Source organism: Heloderma suspectum, chromosome 1 (genome assembly GCF_057233095.1).
Source record: "Heloderma suspectum isolate Gila_16-S chromosome 1, 16-S_ref, whole genome shotgun sequence".
NCBI classification, from domain to species: domain Eukaryota; kingdom Metazoa; phylum Chordata; class Lepidosauria; order Squamata; family Helodermatidae; genus Heloderma; species Heloderma suspectum.
In genome coordinates, this window is record NC_139458.1 from 71,168,586 (window position 1) to 71,188,944 (window position 20,359).

At 43.9% G+C, this 20,359-nt stretch overlaps 1 protein-coding gene across 1 annotated transcript in view; it reads left to right on the forward strand.

Annotated features, from left to right (window-relative positions):
* The first annotated feature begins 335 nt into the window (after window positions 1–335).
* Window positions 336–20,359, forward strand: part of MAPKBP1 (mitogen-activated protein kinase binding protein 1) — a 164,068-nt gene continuing 144,044 nt past the window's right edge. The window contains exons 1-2 of the mRNA XM_084846278.1: window positions 336–607; window positions 1,594–1,970. Coding sequence (XP_084702404.1) covers window positions 1,854–1,970 — 117 coding nt within the window. The 5' untranslated portion in view covers window positions 336–607; window positions 1,594–1,853. The remainder of the gene's footprint in view (window positions 608–1,593; window positions 1,971–20,359) is intronic.

Below are 20,359 nucleotides of genomic sequence, written 5' to 3' on the forward strand. Positions count from 1 at the left end.
CACTGGTGGTCACCAGCCTGGAACTTGGCGAGAGGAAACAGCTGGGCGTGGACGAGGACGAGGAGGAGGATCGGAGACCCCGTTGCCCACCCTCTGCGGGGCGGGGATCGGATCGGGCTGGAACGGGGTCTGGCAGCCTCCCCTGCAAGGGCGCTCCGGCGATTTCCAGCCGACCCTTCTGCTGTCAACTTGCAGACTGCGCGCGCATGTGTGTCAGAGAGCAACTGAGCTGTGTTGGACAGCCAAGCCGGCCCCTTTTTCTAGGCTCTGTCTCCCGCCTCCCCCCGCCAGCATTTTTTTTTTTGAACCCGCAAGAGGAACTCCCGACCTCCCCTGCACTGTGAATGCTCTCGCCGGCACCGTCTCCTCCTCCTCCTCCTCCTCGTCTCCGTTGCCGTCTTGATCGCTTGCAAAGGGACGATACACCGGGAAGGAAAGGAAGAGAGGAGGAGCTGAGCGAAGAAAAGGACGCTTTTGGGGGGTTCTGCAGTGGCTTTTTTAAAAAGGGGGGAAGTCGGCTGCACGGACGCGCACTGGGGGGGAGAGACTCCTTTTAATCTCCCCTCTTTCTCTTTCCTCCGCAAAGCGCCGCTGCCTCTTCACCAAGGTAACGTAGCTTGCTTGATCCATGCCGTAGTCGTCCCCCCCCCCCCCCGCCCACTCTTTTTTCTAATGTCATGTCGTTGGTTTATTGTAACAAACTGTTGACGGATTGAATTTGCTCCCGGGCTTCTCTCTGTCCTCGCGGTGACGTTGCTTCAAGACGCTCTGAGAGAGAAAAAAAGGGGCTTATTATCTGTGATGATCTCGCCGACTCGGGCATTTCTCGCCTTCTGTCATTTGCGGGCAGGAAGAAATTTTGACCGTAAACTTCTGCTGGAAAATCTGTGTCGACTTCCCTCTCCGAGCCCCCGATCAGTCAAAGGTGGGAAAGGCTTTGGGCCTGACGCCCCTGATAATCTTGGCTGGTAACGATTTTCTTCTTCATAAATGAGGTGTAGGTGGGTGTATTTGAAATAATACATAATATTAGACTTGGAAAACATCCAGTATCTTAAAATCTGGACTGAAAACGTATGACTTGATCTACACGCCAGCAGTATCTGTTCCTTGTTTACTGGTTTGCTTATGCATCTGACTTCTATTTTCTAACCCAGCAATTTAAATAACGCAACAGTGTATATAATGCATTGTTGCTCCACACCGTGTGTGTGTAGCTTCTGCTGGAGTCCTAATTCTGCTATGACATTCCCTTGTGTTAATCTCTTTAATGACAACTCCCATGCCAACTGTTAAGGTTTGCCTATTAGGATTGCTCGGGGGCAAGGATTGGGCCATAACTTTAAAATCTGACATTTATAGCGAACTGACAGTCGTCCTTCCCCTCCTCCCCTTTAAACAGTCTACTTCTTAAAACTGTGGTCACTTGCATATTTGGGATGGGGGAAGGATTCCCCACAAATCCAGATGAAATTCAGTGACCTCTGATACATGGTGTCTGTCATTCATTCTCTGTTAAGTAAAGCTAAGATGCACTTGAAGATGTATTACTTGCTTATGTTGGGCTTTCCCCCTCCCTTTCATCTCCCAAAGGTCCATATTGATCTGAGTCTTTTGAACTGACAAAGGAGGAATCTGGAATAGCCATAACACACAAAAGCTTAAAACAACTGTGCCCTGAAGCAGGAGCTTTATGATGAAGTGAAAGGGGAGGGCCCGGAATCTGGAGTCTCCTGAGAGAAATGTGAAACGCAGCCAGTCTGGTACCTTAACTTCTGTGGCGTGTTAGCCACTCACTGGAGTGGTGGTGGAGAGGCTCTGAGAGGGGGGCAGCGCTCCCCCCCACTAAGGCTATGATGTCCGTTGAAGGCTCAACAATAACAAGTAGGATAAAGAACCTGCTTCGATCTCCGTCCATCAAACTGAGAAGGAGCAAGCCAGGGAACAAGCGGGAAGACATCAGTACTAAGGTGAGTTTTTGAACTGGGCAGCTGAGTTTTTGTAGCCTACTGAAAGCCTCCCTTTTGCCAAGGTGCTTGGTTGTGTTGGGAGATGTGGCATGAATGGTGGCTCATAAATATCTGCGGGGGGGAGGGGCTGGCAGTAATGGCAGTGGCAGTTGCTTCTGCCACCTTCCTCAACTGTATGTAACACAACTGGAAAGATGGTCTCGTCTGATCTCAGAAGCTAAGCAGGGTCAGCCCTGGTTAGTACTTGGATGGGAGACCGCCTGGGAATCAGGCTTCCTGCATTGAGCAGGGGGTTAGACTCGATGGTCTTGTAGGCCCCTTCCAGTATGATTCTATGACAACTTGGCTGTTCGAGTGTGCCTAAAGGTTGCTTTTTCAAGCTGTGTGTGGTACTTCAAGGTATGTTGGGGCTGGATAAGTGCAATAACAGTGCAATCTTATACATGTCTACTCAGAAGTAAGTCCCATTAGACTTACTCCCAGGTAAGTATACAATTTATGCTTCTCAGAGCAATTGGCAGGGAAGGCGGGACATAGGTGAGGGGTATGTGTCTGGAGGTGATGGACTCGACCTTGGGGGAGCTGGGGGCGGCGACGGCCAACAGGAAGCTCTGGCGTGGGCTGGTCCATGAAGTCACAAAGAGTCGGAAGCGACTGACCGAATCAACAACAACAATGTGTCTGCTTGGTTAAAATGAATTTTTCATTTACCTTTTCGATCACCTCTCAAAAGCAACAGGTGTATGATACCCTGGTGCTTTTCAAGTGAAGAGATTCAGCCTTTCTTAAAGCTTATTTTGTTACTTGATACACGAGTGATTCATTTTAATTTTCATGATTAAAAGTGACAAGAAACAGCCTGCATTAAGGTAGTACATCCTTGAAATGTTGCTACCATAGTTGTATGCATTTTCTCCCCCATACCCCACTTTTTGTGGGGGGAGCTACTAACAGTTTTATGGCCAAGGATTTTCTGCTTTGTGGTATCTTCCTCAGCTTGTTGTCTTGAGATTAATGTAAGACAGAAACAGCTGTGACTCTGTTCTCCTTCAGAGGATAAGCTCATTTAATTTGTGTGGTCAATAAAAGAGAACAAGCAGCTTGGCCACATTGAGTGATGATTAAAATAGGGGACTGGGAGCCCAAATTCCTGGATGCTTTGCCATTGCCTAATTGCATGCCATTGGGGAAAATACACACACACAAAATACGTGCCTCAGTTTTTGTATCTGTAAAATGAATCTCATTGCACCTAATGATACGTTGTTAATAAAAAAAAAACCTAAAAAAACCTAAAAAACTTGCTGAAAGCACCTTGTACTGTTTGGATAGATATACTGGGTTTTAGTCAATGTTGGTCGAACTGAGGTCCTATTCATTTAAATGGGTCTGCTCTAAGTAGGACTAACATTGGACACAACCCATAGAACTCTGTTCCTCTAAGAGTTGATGGTTGTGTTGGGCTAGCAGGGGAGGTAGTACAACTCCTTGGTTCATTCTTCCATGCTCTGCAATTTTCGGTAAGACGGTAACCAGAATTAGGACAAGTTTGAAGTTGGTTTAGAGTTTGCTTCTTTGGGAAGGAATACATGAGCACGTGCAAATTAGACATGCGGAGTTATTTTGTTTGCTTGATGTATTGAATGTTTTAAGTGATAACAGACTATTTGCATGTTGCAGTGCTGTAGGTTTCGGTGAATAAGGCATCAATTGAACTTGAGTTTGGTCACGAATAAGCTGTAAAGGGTAACACGCTTGAAGGCTGTGAACTGAATCTCTCCCTGTTACACCCGTAGCCCCTTCTCAACAAGACATGCCACTGATGATGGATTATGTCCTCTGTCTTAATTGTAAAAAGAGGAGCATAGTGGATGGATGGAATTGGATTGCAGTAATTGGGGTCCATGAGGAAAGCTGTGAAAAGTACTGCCTCTCCCTGGCTGCTAGAGGGCTAATCTCACCCGATTTCCACAACCATTTGGGTTAAAAATAGGCTGTCTAAAAATGAAAGCTAGAATTGGTTTTATGCGGTGATCACAGCCTGTTTATCAAATCATAACCTACCATGAGCATGGGAAATAACTTATATTGCCCAGTCAAATGATGATGAGAAATGTATTTAGAAATGTATATCCTGCCCTTCTCTGTTAGCACTTCCAAGGTGCTCCCAACAGCGAGTTTTTCCTTCCCCTTGCTTCCTAGATGTTTAATCAGGTGTAAACATATAGTAAAATTCTCCTCACTGGACAGTACAAATGATGGTGTTATCACGTCATTACATGCACACCGTGGGAAGTTACCACTTGGTAAACTATTGTCTGTGTATGCTCATTAAGGTACTGGGTTCTGTGGTGGGACTTTGATGCTGTGATTAATCTGTACTCCCTGTTTAATTTGCTGAAAACTATTTGCTCTAGGAAAGTGATGGGGCAAGGTTCTGAAGGAGCAACTGCCCTTCAGTAAAAACTTAAGCTTGGAATTCCTTCTGATTCTGCATCTCTGAAGCTCTGTGGCATACTGCAGTGGAAGTAAAGAGAATATTAATTATTGCTATTCCCAGGAAAACTTTCCTGTGTGGCAAGACCTAATTCTCACTGAGGTGGAAAACCTGGGTCTTGATTGCACTTCAGACTACAGGTGGGGGGGGGAGGGCAGGGTAACATATTGAATCTTCTTCCTTATATAAAAATAGATGTCAGTGAGACAGCTAGACTAGAACCTCACTTTTCTCCAACATGATAATTTCCTATGCCCAGGGATTTTAATTAAGTATTTTGTATGGAGGAGTGTTAAATATGCCAACCCATTCCTGTGGGCTGAAGTCAAGCCCAGGCACAGATTTGCTGCCTTCAAGAGAAAAGCTGTTGGAGACTATAGCACTTGATACAGAATCCTGAACAGCATGATAATTTCAAGTGATTTTTCTTAATTCACTCCCTTGTCATGTGTAATGGCTTTCTCTGTGGATGCTGTTAACCTGACAAAAATAAAAACAATTCGAAATGTAGGCCTGTCATATCACAACCCAGAGGGAACACTGGAAAAGTGAAAATGCGGCCACCATTTTCATGGCATTTATCCAAGCTTTACATTCAACTGATGGTATACCATGTTCCAGAGAGCTTCGGCTACTGGGCAGTATAGAAATAAATAAATACATTCCAGATATATAGCTGGATTCCCCTTACAGGGTAGAAAACTCAAAATCTTTCTAAGGGAATGAGACTGAACTACTTCCAGTTGAGAGCTAAAGCCAGAAATCCATATGGTAGCCTTTCCCAACATGGCGCTCCCAAGTGTGTTGGACTGCAACTCCCATTATCCCCATCCAGCAGTCTCTTCTGCTAAAAGCACAGTCTTCAGATTGGGCCCTGGGCTTGCGTACTGTTTAAAAAAGAAAGTACTCACTCCGTAGTCATAAAATCTTCCCTGATTGCTAGCTGGGCCAGCCAAGTAAAATGGGGACAAGTTTTGAGCAGGTTGGGAATTGGGTGGCCGGGACTTTATCTGAAAAAAGAAGGGGTGTGGATTCGGCTAAGGTCAGTTTTAGAGGGAGAGAGAGAGAGAGAGAGAGAGAGAGAAGGCGGCTTGGTCATTTCAGGCCTGAAGGATGCCCTTCAGGCATGATTGAGATCAATTTACTCCGCTTTAGACCTGGTAACTGAGTGTGTATGTGTGTGTTTTTCTCTTGGTGTCCAAGTGCTGTGGTGTGTTTAGAAAAGGATGTTGAGCTGTTTCCTAATTAATGACCGGGGCTGCTGTGGCGAACTTCCCAGTCGGTGTGGTACCTTCTTTGTCTTCAAGTAGATTTTTTGGAAGACGATTAGAGAAACCTGTTTGTGGGTCTGAGGGAGGCAGGGAAGGAAGATGGAGTGCTATATTGCAGCCAGCTGGCTCCCTTCCACAGTACGGTCCTGTAATCTTGAGAAGAGAAGTGGACGGGTGGAAGAGGCCTGCACATCTGAAACCAGCTTAAGCAGAACTCTCCTAATGACTTCAGTGAGAACAGTAATTTTTGCAGGAGGGGAGTATAAATAACATATGTGACTCCTGCTTGAACAAATGCAAGAAACGGACATTGGAGTGACTGCTTTAGGCTTAGTTACAAAAGCGTGTAAAAGTATTTTTTGCTCCAAGTCTATATTCTTAAGTTTCTAAGGGCACAATCCTATGCATGTTTAGACAGAAAAAAGTCCTATAACTCCCAGTTGTGCTAGCTGTCAAATGCTGGGAGTTGTAGGATTCTTTTTGATCTAAACACGCATAGGATTGCACCCTTAAGCTACCACAGGGTCAGTGGATTGGGACTTAGAGAGAACCTCTCTAAGTCATGTCTCGGGGTATGGTTTCAAATTCCAATGTGTGTAGTTTAGGTGAGTGTGGCAGAAATAAGACTGACAACAAGGTTAGCAGGCCTGCTTTTGGATTTATTAAAATTACATAGCAAAAAGCACTGTGTACTAACTGTTTTACTGGGGTTTTTTTTAATGCCCCATGGTAAGAAGAGCAATGTTATCACCACATGTCAAATAGTTGCCCTGCTGCATTTTTTAGTGAAAAGATTTGTGTCTTTGGCATACATGGCTAGTATACAAGTTCACATTGTACGTAATGAATTTGATGGTGTTTACTACTAGCAAAAGGTGTGTAACTTCTCTCAACTATTGAACAATGAAATTTGAATAGTTGGAAGAGAAAATGGAGTGCATTAAAAGGTTAATTCAATACTACCATCTAATTCAATACTTGAAAAAAAGATTATAGGTGGCAGGGTGACTTTTGTTGAAATCATTCCTTGACTATTTCTCTTAAGAAACCCTAATCTTCAGAGTGAATATCCAGCAATTTTTTACTTGATGGCAGGGGAATATGATTAGATGAGAACATCTCTTGGAGAAAGCCACGTTTTGTAATGTTGGTTAGTAACATAAGTATCCAAAAGTCAGCCACCTTTCCCATGAAGACAGTAGAATGTACTCAAAGATCTTGACTCTTTTGATTCTCTTAATTCTCTGCGGCTCTTTATCATCTAGTGGTTAAGACGCTGAACTGCAGACCGGAAGGTCATTAGGACAGCAGTTCGAGACCTGAGTGCCGCGTGATGGAGTGAGCTCCCGTCTTCAGTCCCAGCTCCTGCCAACCTAGCAGTTCAAAAGCAAGAAATTGCAAGTAGATAAATAGGTACCCCTTTGGCGGGAAAGGTAACAGCGTTCCGTGCACCTTGGTGTTCAGTCATGCTGGCCACATGACCACGGAAGCATCTTCGGACAGCGCTGGCTCTTTGGCTTAGAAATGGAGATGAGCACCACACCCTAGAGTCGGACACGACTGGTTGGGGACACCTTTACCTTTACTACACATGCAGCAGGATGAGGTGGTAGAATGGACTGTGCTACTTGAAATTGCAGGTGAGTGATGCAGTTTTTGAACGCTTCCCTGCCAGTGAAAAGTTAGCACTGTAAGGAGGACCTTACCCATGGTTTGCCGGAGGGTTTTGTTTTTTTCATAGAAGTATTTGTTATTTTTTTTGTAAAATGTGGGGCAGCATTCAAAAATGGGGTTCTGCTCCTACAGTTTGAACTGGTGCAGCCTGTTCCGCCGCCTCATTCTGCTGCATGTGAATCAGTAAATCAGTTATCCAGAATCAAAAGACGTGTTGATTCAGTTATTCAGTCTCCTTTATTTTAATGATCAGTGAGTTATTAAGGTTAAGTGAATTGAAAGCACAAGAAATAAACCTGGATAATAAGGGCTGTTGATTCTTGTAACCAATTAATCACAATCTTGGGTATACAAATGAGAGGGTGAGTTCAGAATTCTCCAGGTGCATAGCAGCTTGTGGAGTGTGAGAACATGTTGGGCTGGGGGTTGACAGTTACTCTGTTTTAGAACAAGGAACTGGGGAAGGAGTGTATGTTAGATTTACAGGTGGTTGTATATAATAATGGGTGTGATCATGTGTGGCGGTCTAATGCCGTTTAGTTGAGGAAAAATCTAGGTTGTCAGCTCTAAATTCACAACTGTTAATTTAATTGCAAGGCTCCATCTCCCAAATGAAAACTGCTGTCACCAGGCTGTTTTACTTTGGCATAGGGTGGGCTGTAACCCATCCTATTGAAAAGCTTCACCACTCTACCTACCTACCGTGTTGACATTTTCATTCATAGACCAAGGGCGCAATCCTATGCATGTTTAGACAGAAAAAAGTCCTAAAACTCCCAGCATTCCCCAGCTAGCCATGCTGGCTCAGGAATCTTGGGAGTTGTAGGAGTTTTTTTTTCTGTCTTAACACGGCCCTTGGCCCAATTTCAAAAGCCCTCTGCAACATTCAGTTCAGATCTCTAGCAAGAATGATCCGTCTCTCTCCAGGCAGCCCACTGGATGGAGGGAGAGGAAGAAAAGGGGGTGAGAGAGAGAGGAAGATGGGGTGGCTCTGGCTCTGCCCATCATCAGCATGCAGCCCCATACAGATTACTGCTGAGGAAAAGCAGCCCTCAGCATGAATCATCTGTTGGGCAGAAAGGATAACCTGTTTGTGGAAATGAGGAAGAGACTGTATTAGATCAAGGACAATACTTGTCTTAGAGTCTTGAGGAAGTACATTCACAAAAGATTCCTTGAATGTGTACAGTGCTTTCCAGTACTAATGAGCTGTACTGACACAGATAATGGGTGATTCTATGGGTGTTTCAACATGAGGCATTTATTGTGCACTCGTGATTGTTCACTCATGGAAGTTTGTGGGTCCTTTTAATAATGCCATCAACCTCCAGTATCTCTCTTGTTGTTTTTTAGGTTTATCCTGCCATTTTAAAAACTGCCAAAAATGCAGTAACAAAAAAACCCTGCCAAAAACTGCATCAAAGAGGTGGTGTAATTCAAGAACCGTGTGATATTTTAGAAATCTTGCAGTGCCATCTTAATATTTGGCTTAATAAATGAAACATATTGAACGTGCCCACAAAGGGACTAGGAAAAACAAGGAATGGGGAAGCCCGTTTATTGTGTCCATTGCAAACCCTCAAACACTCCGGAAGACAAAGCCCTCGTAAGTTTGCAGGATTTTTCCGTAATGTAGAGAAACATTAAGCAAAAAAATCCAGATCCTTTCCAGGGCTTTCTGTTTTTGCTTTCTTTGTGGGATTAGGATGGGCTTCTTTACACAGTAAACGCATGGTTTGCATAGAGGAAGCGCCTCCCTGGCATGTGTGCAAAGGAAGCGGGGATGTGTGTGTCTTGCTTTTCTCACTTGTGCGGTACTGTTTCCTCACAGCCCCAGGCACGCTTACTTAGGAGTAAGCCCCACTGAAGTCAATGGAGTTTACTTCTGAGTAGACATAAGATCACACTAAGTTTGGAACCCTTCCACACTTACTTGGGAGTAAGCCCCACTGAACTTAAATCGCGTGATCTGAATCAACAGAGGATGTTAATTCTGAGCTTGGTGGGGTGGGAGATCAGATCTGTCTCCCTTTGTTGCAGGGAGGCATTTGTCTCTGAGAGAAACGTGGTTTGAATCAAGGAAAGTCCCTCCTTGCAAATACATGGTGTGAAGCTGGTATTTATACGCTGTTGATATGGCGCCATTAACTTGATCACTAGTTTTTTTCCGATCTTTTTGAAAGTGTGATAAAGGGGAAAATGTGTGTGAGGCATCCTGGAAGTTGACAACGTCATGTAAAGTACCCGCAAGCTTCCATGAGCGACCTATCATGAATGTGCAATAAATAGCTCATGTAGAGACACCCATTGTGTCTACACCCCTCATATCTAAAACTCTTGAATTCTGTTGGTGCTTTTTGGTATGAAAGTACTCCCTCCTGTTTTTATTTGTTATTTTCTTTGAGTCATCAGGAGTTCTTATTCCTACCAGAGGAATACAGCATTGTCCTTTCCTCATAAGCATTATCTCTGGGGCTTCACAAAGGCTGGAGTTCTTCCTACATTGGATTCAAAAGTTCAGTTTGCATTTAATTTGGGGGACCGGGGAAGACTTTTCTCTGACTTGTGAGCTTTTCATGTAGGATGCAATTTTGACGTGGGAACATTTTCAGAACAACTGACCTTTGTACAGTTGCAAGAGAGAACTGTACCATGGTAGTACCTGAACATTTCAATCCGTCTTGGGAATGTTTAAAAGGCATGCACCCCCTTTCTCCAGGTTATGATAAACATTGTGATGATGACAATAATCTCTCTTCATGCATAGGAGGCCTTGAAGTATAGTGCCTTAAATCTGTGTGCAGATTATTATTTTTTGGACTGGGCCGAAATGATGCTTTCCACAAAGTGCTTAAGTTATTATTATGGAGGGGAAAAAATATCAGTCAGACCCAAAGATCTTCACGCAAAGCAAGGAGAATGGTCATGTTCACGAACAGCTTGGATGCAGACAGCATGAATAATGCACCCGAGCGGGTTCATCTGGCACATGAATTGTACTGGTTGCTATAGGCTAGAGGTGACTATATGCTTGAGTTGTATGTCTGGACAGTTGCTTGTAGCACTTCAGTTTTGCATTATGTGGGGTTCTGTTGTTCCTGTGAGTGTTGCCCGGAGAAGTGCATGGCAATAGTTTTAATGACCATGCCTCTAAAACTTGCTAGTAGGTTTGCTACATATGCTTTGTTTACTGTTTCACTGCCCTCCCAATTATTTTTTGATGTTGTGCTGGGTTAAGGGTGCCTGCAAGAGTAAAAGCTGCAGCCTGGTCTTCACTAAGGCTTAAAAATGATGTATTTTCTTTCTTAAAATATATCTTGCTTTGCTTTCATTCTTCATAGGCTTCTTAGCGTAAAAGGGCTTCATCACACTGAGCTTTTATCCTGCGACTGAGATTGCTCCTTCATGGAAGTCTGTGGGCTCTTTACATGACGCCGTGATCATTCAAGGCATCTCCTGCACTAAATGCCCTTTGTTCCATTTTAAATAGATCACAGATAATGAGCTATCAAATTACCCCGTTGTGTCCTGCTTCAGTGTCCTCCACGAAAAGAGTTAAAGTGGCAAGAAGAGGAGCAAGATCAGTGGAAGATAATGGAAGACTCAGATACGGGGAGAAAGCGGGGGGCGGGCAGGAAGGAAGCGCGTGTAAAGGGAGTCAGTGGTGATCCTGCATTTAAAATGGAAGCAGAAAGCCCTCTTTTAAATGCAGGATTTTAGGTTGGTGTAGAAATGCCCAATCTCTCACTGAATAATCCCTTTCCTGCTGTCCTTGTCCCTGCTGGCAGTTAGCTGTTGAGAGGCACCTTGTGTACAGTCATTGGGAGGGTGAAGTAAAGGGCTGAAAAAGGCAACAGGTAGGAGTGTAGCAAAAAAGCAGGTGAAAGGCTATCCACTTTGGAAAAGGTTATTGTAATTTTATCCTGTTCCTGCTGTTCTGGTCTAAAAACAAGAAGAATCCAGACAAACTGAATTTGAGGAAGGTTTATGTTAGATGGGTTCAGGAAGTGAGGACTTGTCTGAAGATGAGGCACTTGGGCATAGAGTTAATTAATTCCTTGAATTAATTAACTTGCATAGGCAATGTTCTGAAACATTAGACCAACTTTTCCCAGCATGTGATGCCCTCTAGATGTTTTGGACCACAATTCCCAGCATTCCTGATTATTGGCCAAGCTGGCTGAGGCTAGTGGTAATTGAAGTCCCCAAAATCTGGACGGCACCATGTTGGGGAAGCTGCATTAGACTTTTATAACCCTACTGCTAGGAACCTGTTTTCATTTCAGTTGCTTCAAAACTAAGCTTAAAGCCAAGGGGTTGCAGTTTGAGTCCGATGGCTATTTTTGGAAACCAAACGTATGATTATCATCCTACTTGCTTTAGTGTTATCTCAGCTATGGTTTCTTAAGATGATAGGTACTGTCTGTGGGACAAGAACTTATGGAGTCAGAAGAACTTGTAGCACACCTTCTGAGTATCCACTGTTTGCTTGAGTGTGTCTTTTTGACAATTGAATTTTACTATAGGTGGCTTTCCAGAATAGGGTTGCTACATCTTTTGAAAAAAGAAATGGGACGGGGACCTCTGCTAAAATCTCAATGTAGACAATTTAGGGCACAATCCTATGGGGATATCGGCCACCTCCGAACTTGGAGGCGACCACCTATCCAATGCAGGGCAGGAGAAGCGCAGAGGGGATCATTCCCTCCATGCTTCTCCTGCTCTGCATTTGCGGCTAGACAGCTGATTTCGGCTGTGTAACCACAGGAAGGCGGAGCAGGGGAGGAGGCTGCCAGACGACACATAGGATGTGTCACACTGCCATTTCCGCCTTCCCCACCCTGGACCGCCCTGTTTTGGCCGCTCCACGCTCCTCTTCCGAGCATGGAGCATGGGGCTGTTCCGTGCTGTCTATGAGGCAGCGCGGAAGATGGGAAGGTCGGTTCTCAGGGAACTGACCTCGGAACGCGGGCTCCGAGGTTGGTTCCTGGAAAACCACATCTCCTCTGGCTGTCTAGCCACTGACTAGTGGCCATAGGATTGCTCCCTTAAATTTCTTTGCTGATTTTAAATCAGCAAGGAAAAAGGCCAGTTTTAAATCTCATTGATACCACATTCCTATACAATTGGGCAAATTCGACCACTAAACCATTTTAACTTACAAACTAAACAGAGCAAGGCTAGGCAACCTGGTGCTGTTCAGATATTTTGGACTATAAATTCCATAATTCCTGGCCATAAGGCTGGGACTTATGGGTGTTGTAGTCCAAAACATTGGGAGGCCATCAGGTTGCCTGGCCCTGAAAGTAATTCTTTACTGTGTGGTTTCATTCTTTCAACCAAGCCTTGCATATTAGTCAAACTGTATACATTTTGCACAGTTCCCTTTTACATCTATAGTTTAGGTTTAAAATATTTCAGTATAGTGCATTTCTTATGACTAGCAGCCTTGAGAGTTTGTGAGGTTAAGGGCACAACGATGGCTTGGGGATGCTGGGAGTTATAAGGTATTTTTCTTGTCTAAATGTGCATAAGATTGCACCCTAAGTAAGAGATGACGACAGGAACTTGTGCACTGGACAATTTTGTTTTCTCTTTTTCTTTCCAGTGTCGCTCCTTTCTGCTTCACTCTGCATGGCTCAGCCCCACCCTCAGAAAATCAAAGGAGCAAACAAAAGTGAAATGCCCATAAAGTCTGATAGTTGCTGGGCAGACTAGAGCAGTTTATTTTCTTGAGCTGAAAATCAAATGCTGTGCCCATTAGGTAAATTGTACATTTTCATATTTACCAGTTCATATTTGCGAAATGGACTGGTTCTTCATTTACATAGAGAAACATCTTTTAACTCTGTGTTTGTGGTAGAAGGAATTGATTAGCTGTAGAGTTTACATGCTTATTTTCAGATTATTTAGTATAAATAACTTAGTTAATGCTAAGTAAAGTTATTCTTTGAGGATTTACAGGGTTTTAAAACCTGTTTTTAACAAAAGTCATTGCTTTGTATCCACCCTGTGACAAAACTAGCTAAACTTAATTTGAAACATCTAGCTAGTTCAAATACATTGTTCTGCAATTATTTTATTTATTACATTGACATATTTATATCCTAGTCTGACACTCACAAGACTGTACATTATGCTAAAATAAATTCTAATAGAAAGCTTCTTATTAGTATCCCAAACATTTAAGAACTGTCTATATCAGTAAGAAGTGTGCTTCTGAGCATATGGCTTTAAAGCATTGTAATATACTGTGGGTTTCTGAACCTATTGCCTACAGCCATAGTGAGCAAATAGCTAGATACAGCATCACACTAGAAGTTGTGAGTTCTAGTCACTGAACTCCCACTTTGCACATTTTTCTTTTACAAAAAGTAGCCGGGGGTGGGTGGGTCATTATGTTTTACCAATGGGGGTAAGTAGCAGCTGGGGGGTGGGTGACTTTTCAGCAAGAAAACAGAGGGAAAGCACTTGATCCAGAGTAGGGGTCATCAATCTTCCATGGCTGCCCATATCATATCTGGTTTGACCGTCAGAATGAGTGCTTGAAAGCCAGGACTATAGCTGTGAATATTTCAATTTCCTAGTAACGTCTTGTAGTTAATGATCTTATCACTTCATATGTAACATTGAAGTTGGCTGCCATTTTATAGTTTTTTATTCTAATGCCTGTGGAACTCCCTCCCATCACGTCTGGGCATCTGGTTTGTTCAGATGAGCAGTTTAAGAACAGGCAGGCATTAGATTTTTAAGAGAGACTGAATTGTTATGTCTTATTTTTGTTGCTGCATTTACTAGATAAAACTTGTGGTACTGTGTTTATTGTTTTATTATACTTTGCTTTGAGAATTTTTCTTGAAAAGTGGATTATGAAATCTCTTCTTGCGTTGTCTACGGGGAGAGCAATCCTATGGCCGCTAGACAGTATCTAGAGAGCCGTAGTTTTTTTTCAGCCAGGGCTCTGAACTTGGTTTCCAGAAACCTCACTCCACTCCTCCCCCCACGCTGCCTCGTAGGTGGCATGGTTCTACCTCATCTCCGTGCTCATAACAGGGAGGTTCCCAAAGGAGGGGAAGAGACTGCAGAAATGTTGTTACAACACTTCCTATGCACCATCCCCCCTCCAGTGCACTCCAGTGTACCCAGCTAGACAGCGAAAATCAGCTGTCTAGCCACAAATGCAGGGTGGACGGAGCGCAGAGGATAGGATCCTTTCTGTGCTTCACCTGCCCTGCATTGGAAAGTTGGCTGCCTCCGAATTTGGAGGTGGCCAACTATCCCAACAGGATTGCGCCCTAAGTAAAGTTGCCAGATGCAGTACTATACATTAAAATGACAGTAGTCCTCCTGTGCAGTCTCTCATAACTACTAAGGGCACAATCCTATGCATGTTTAGACAGAAAGAGTCCTACAACTGCCAGCATTTGCCAGCCAGCCATGCTGGCTGAGGAATGCTGGAAGTTGTAGGACTTTTTTCTATCTAAAAACATGCATAGGATTGCACCCTAAATAACTTTGTATATATAAATATACCAACTGTTCTAAAAATTGTAACTGTATCAGTAAACTGTAACCTGTCTAGTATTTTCAGTGTAAGTGAAAGTATAGTGGAAATATTTCTACATGTTTTGAATGTATTTCTTGTAAATAATATTCTCAGTAGGAAATAGTTGGCAGTCTTTTAGGAATACCTGCCTTGCCAAAAGCTTAAACATTTGCTGCTTTGTCTTCTGTACAATTTCCTCATAATTCTGTGAAGTCTGTTGGTGGAGAGAACAGTATTGTCTAGGAACCAGGACCCTAAGGTTCTGTCCTTCCAGATGGCATCCAAGGCAAGAGGCAAGTGTAGACTTGAATGTCGAATGCCTCATCAGATGCTGCAGATTACCCCAAGTTGGCTCTTGTTAGGGATTGCCTTGAACTGGCATATTTTAAATACTCTTCTAGTTAATTTATTTTTTTTAATTCAAGATTTTACTTGTAGTAAAAGTTCCTCCCTAAATATGTTTTCAGAGTACTATCTCCTTACCCTACATATAATGTTTTTGTAGACCTGCGCACACTGGGTGCGTCTCTCAAATGTTATGTGAGAAGCAGTACTAAAATGACTTTAATAATCCTCACAATATGTGCTGCCAAATGTCCTTAAACCTGGAATCATGGTGAACCTTCCGCATCTGCTATTGCTGAATTCTGTCCTAAATACTCTACTGGTGAAGCCAAAATCCACCATGTTTGTGATGATATCACGCTTAACAAAAGAGATCACTGTGTATTTTTGCAGTATCTTTAATCTCACACCTTTAAGAACCTTTTTGTGTAAAATGATCTATGGAAATCTTTCTGAAAATATTTGTGATACAGTATGACATGCTGTGATGCAGAATGTCAATTTGAAATTATGAATTATTTGAATTATGAACACTGAGCAAAAGTGCATACACTGAAAGATCTGAGGACCTAGGTTTCAAATAAGACTACAACCCTTCATAAATGTAGCTCAGATCTTGATTCAGGACCATGTGTTTCTGCAGAAATCATTGTGAGAACTGTGTAGAGTAAGTTCAGCATGCAAAAGGAAGGCAGAGGGGTTGTCTTCATCTAGGGTACATCAGATCCCATCAGCTCCAGCCAGCATAGGCAATTATCAGGAATCCTGGAGGTTGTAGTCCAACACATCTAGAGGGCACCAGGTTGGGGGCACCTACCTTAGTGGGAAGGCTGATATAACTAGTGGGGAAAGGAGCCCAAGTGACTTGTACTGCTCCTTTTCCTGTTTCTAAGCATAATGTCGAAAGTGGGACTCATGGGTAGTCCCCCACAAATATGTCTCAGCATCAAAACTTGTGCTGGGACAAGGGTCTGTTCAAGTTTATTGAAGGTTCTTCTGTGAAGGGGTAACACATGGAAAATCCATGTGGGTATTTCATCCTGGCGTAGCACGTATTGTTCCACATGTTCACTCTGGAGGGAAAAAACATCTTGGAATTAGCCCAGAGAGGTCTTGGTTTGCTTGCATTGCTGTTTACTGTTTCTAGGAGGCTTAAAAGAACCAGGGAAACTCCCTAGTTTCTGCATCACCTGTTGTTGCCTTAAGGTTTGTTGGCAACTGTTGGGAGAGTTTATTTTGTCACCCAGGGCCTTGGCTTGCCGAGAGGAGCAACCTAGTGCACTGCAGCTAATAAGTCCTGCGGTGAAGGTGGTGTAAATTTCCAGGCATCATGGGACAAAGCTGCAAAGGAGGAGAATTGAGGGTCTGGAGGATGTTATTTTTGCTGTGCTTAACAGCACTGGGGGATATTTGTGCCTGGGAGAATTTCGTGCTGGGGGAATAGCAGAACTGTTATTCTGTGGTGACTAGTGTAAGCCTCAGAAGCAGTTATGACAGAAGGAGGGGCTTATGAATGAAATCCATTTATAAAATGTCAGTGGATTATTTTATTTGGCCAGGGAAGTACCTGTTCTCCTGGAAAGCGGCTGGTCAAGAAGGCCTTGCAGAATGAGTGTTTGGCCTGTTTGAAACCAGAAAACACACAAAGTGTCAATGCAGTTCTCTCCCTTTTCCTAGAAGGGGCGTCTGTGGGGTGTCTGTGTGCGCATGTCCATGTGCAATACATATTTCCCAGCCTGCTTGTGTATGTTCCTTCTCATACCTGTTCTCTTTTCTTTGTGATAGCTGTAGCTGTATTCCCTCAAAAGGAAAGAGCTGGAAATTGCAAACAACACAGAACGATCATGGATTATCTATAAATAGAGTGCTTGCTCTTTGGGTGACAATGGGAAACTTGGTCCCATTTTTAAAAAATGTTCTAGCGGTGCTGTGGTTGCTGCTTCCCGATAGTTGGATATCTCACAGCTCCAGTCCAGTTTGGATAAATCAGTCTGCAATCCTATACTGCACACACTTGCACACTACTTGGGAGTAAGACCTGTTAAAAACAACAGGACTTATTAATTTCCTAGTAGACATGTGTAGGATTGCACCGTAAATTATGTGGGATAGCTATGTCATGTGGGTACCACTGGTACCAGCTTTACTGCTGTGGATGAGGGGAATATGACAATGGCACAGTTATATACTGTGGGTCTATATATGCTTCCCCAGACCCTAAGATCATCTTCAGAGGCCCTGAAGGCCTACATGCCCCTGCTGAATAGATGAGGCAAGTGGCAACTAAGAAGAGGGCAGGTGGTGACTAAGAGGAGTGCCTTTTCAGTGGTGGCACCTCAGTTGTGGAAGGATCTCCCCAGAGAGGCTTACCTTGCACCCACGTTGTGGTCTTTTCAGTGCTAGGTTTTATCCTTCAGTTTTAAAGATTATGTTTGTACATTTTAGATCTTTGCACTGTTGCTGGCTTTTATCTTGGTTTTTACTTTGGTTTTAAACTATTTTACAGTTACATTTTTTATATTATGTTTTACAATGTTATTGTCTTTTTATGGTTTTAAGTTTTGTTTTGTGAACTTCCCAGAGAGCTTCAGCTAATGGGTGGTACAGAAATGTAATCAATAAATGCCAAGCATCCCATATGGTCTGGTTATTCAAACATTACCGGATTGACAAGGGATCCAGGCATGGGAATGCAGAACTCTAATTTTATCTCAAAATAAGGGATGGGGTGAGCTACATGTCTCCTGGGTCCACATAGGTGGGCTATGTGTCTCCTCTTCTCTAGCAATAAAACATAGCTCTGCTGTTGATAAATACCCAAAAGCCTATGCAAGTTCAGACCGAAAAAATGGTCTACAAGATTCAGCATGTCCCAGCCAGGAGCTATAATCCTCTTTTCTCTCTAAACTTGCATAGGATTGCACCTTATTTATTTATTTTATTATTACATTTATATCCCACCTTTATTCCATCATGGAACTCAAGGTGGCTACATGTGGTTCCCCCCTCCAAGCACTGGCCAGACCCAGACCTGCTTAGCTTCAGGAAGGTGGCTGTCTCATGTCCCTTCAGACTATGCCTTGGGACAATTTGTTAAGTGAACAAATGCTTTTTCAGGATCAGGAATCTGTCTGACAGGCAGGCACGTAGTCTCTTCTCTCCTGAACAGCAACTCCTGCTGGTTGCTTTATTGTGGCACTTACATCATGGGTTTATTGCATTTTAAGTTGACTGTTCAGAGTGCTGGTTGAGCTAAGATGCACGATATGTTTTGTCAGCCCATTTCTAATGTATATTTCCTCCTGTATAATTTCTCATGGCTTAATGAATGGTGGGTCTATTTGGCTTTAAACTCCAGCCTCAAACTAGTGAAAAAAGCTCGCACTCTGTTTCCCTTTTGGAAGAGCTTTGGCCTTTGATGTTCTTCCCATTTAGCAGCAAGGATATATCTGCATGGGACTCTTCAGGAACTGGCTGGAATCACTGTCTGCGCCATACTAGTCTGCAGATCTGCAGGACAGATGGAAGCGACAGCAGAGCCAGAGTGCAGCGTGTGTAATGCACAATTCAGTGTATTAGTGCAGAGCTGGCCCATATTGGCTTTGTACCTTCTCTCCCATCCCCCAGGGGCTCCTTCTAGTGTCTGTTTTAGTGTACCCTTGCAGTCATGCTCTGAGGGTTCCCACTGTGGGTATGTTTGGAGGAAGGAGCGGGGAGCACTTCCCACAGTAGCTGAACGCTTCCTTTAGTGCAGGGATGAGAAACAAGTGGTCCTTCCGATGTTGTTGGACAGTAATTCCCATCTTCCCTGACCACTGGCTCTTCTGGCTAGGCTGATGGGAGTTGCAGGCCAAAAACATGCGGAGGGCCACGTTCCCCTCCCCTGCTTTAATGGGTCTGGGTCTGCCATCTGCAGAACAGCACCAGCAGTCTGTGGGCTATTGATTTATTAAACTGGATTATGATCCACAAGCTCTGTGGATTTTATTTGGAGAAGTGCTGGAAACGGCAGGTAAAGTCATTAGCGGCTACTAGTCATGATGGCTATATGCTACCTTCAGGATCAGAGGCTGCATGCCTCTGAATACCACTTGCTGGGAAGCAACACCAGAAGTGGGCTCTTGCCTTCAGAGGTGTGTTTGGGTACATAGGAAGCTGCCTTACACTGAGTCAGACCATTGGTCCATGTAGTTCAGTATTGTCGGCACTGACTGGCAGCAGCTCTCAGGGTTTCAGGCACGTGTTTTTCCAGCCCTACCTGGAGATGCCAGGGATCGAACCCAGGACCTTCTGCATGCAAAGCATGTATGCTCTATCACTCTGAGCTACAGCCCCTCCCCTGGTAATTGTAGACCTTGGTCTTACCTTCATTAGATTGCAATGTATATTACTATTGTTGTTGTTGTTTATTCGTTCAGTCACTCTTTGTGACTTCATGGACCACCCCACGCCAGAGCTTCCTGTCGGCCGTCGCCACCCCCAGCTCCCCCAAGGTCGAGTCTGTCGCCTCCAGAATATCATCCATCCACCTTGCCCTTGGTCGGCCCCTCTTCCTTTTGCCTTCCACTTCCCTAGCATCAGCATCATCTCCAGGGTATCCTGTCTTCTCACTATGTGGCCAAAGTACTTCAGTTTTGCCTTTAATATCATTCCCTCAAGTGAGCAGTCTGGCTTTATTTCCTGGAGTATGGACTGGTTTGATCTTCTTGCAGTCCAAGGTACTCTCAGAATTTTCCTATACTCACTTCAAAATGTGATAAGCCCTGCTGCATTCGGGGGCCGTCATGCTGCTAAGTGGGCCTGTGGAGTTCTTCCCTAGAAGCTGGCCCTGACTGCACCACTGATCGCTCTCTTGCCTGCCTGTGGGCTTCCCAGAGGCGTGTGACTGGCCACTGTGGGAAATGGGATGCTGGACTAGATAGGCCTGTGGTCTGATCCACCATTTTGTATGTTTTTATGTTGGGTTAAATCCAGTGTTGCATGAAGCAGACTTCTCCTGGGGCAATGGAACTTCTGCTTGCTCTCCTCCCCCACTCCAGCCTCCTACACGACCCCC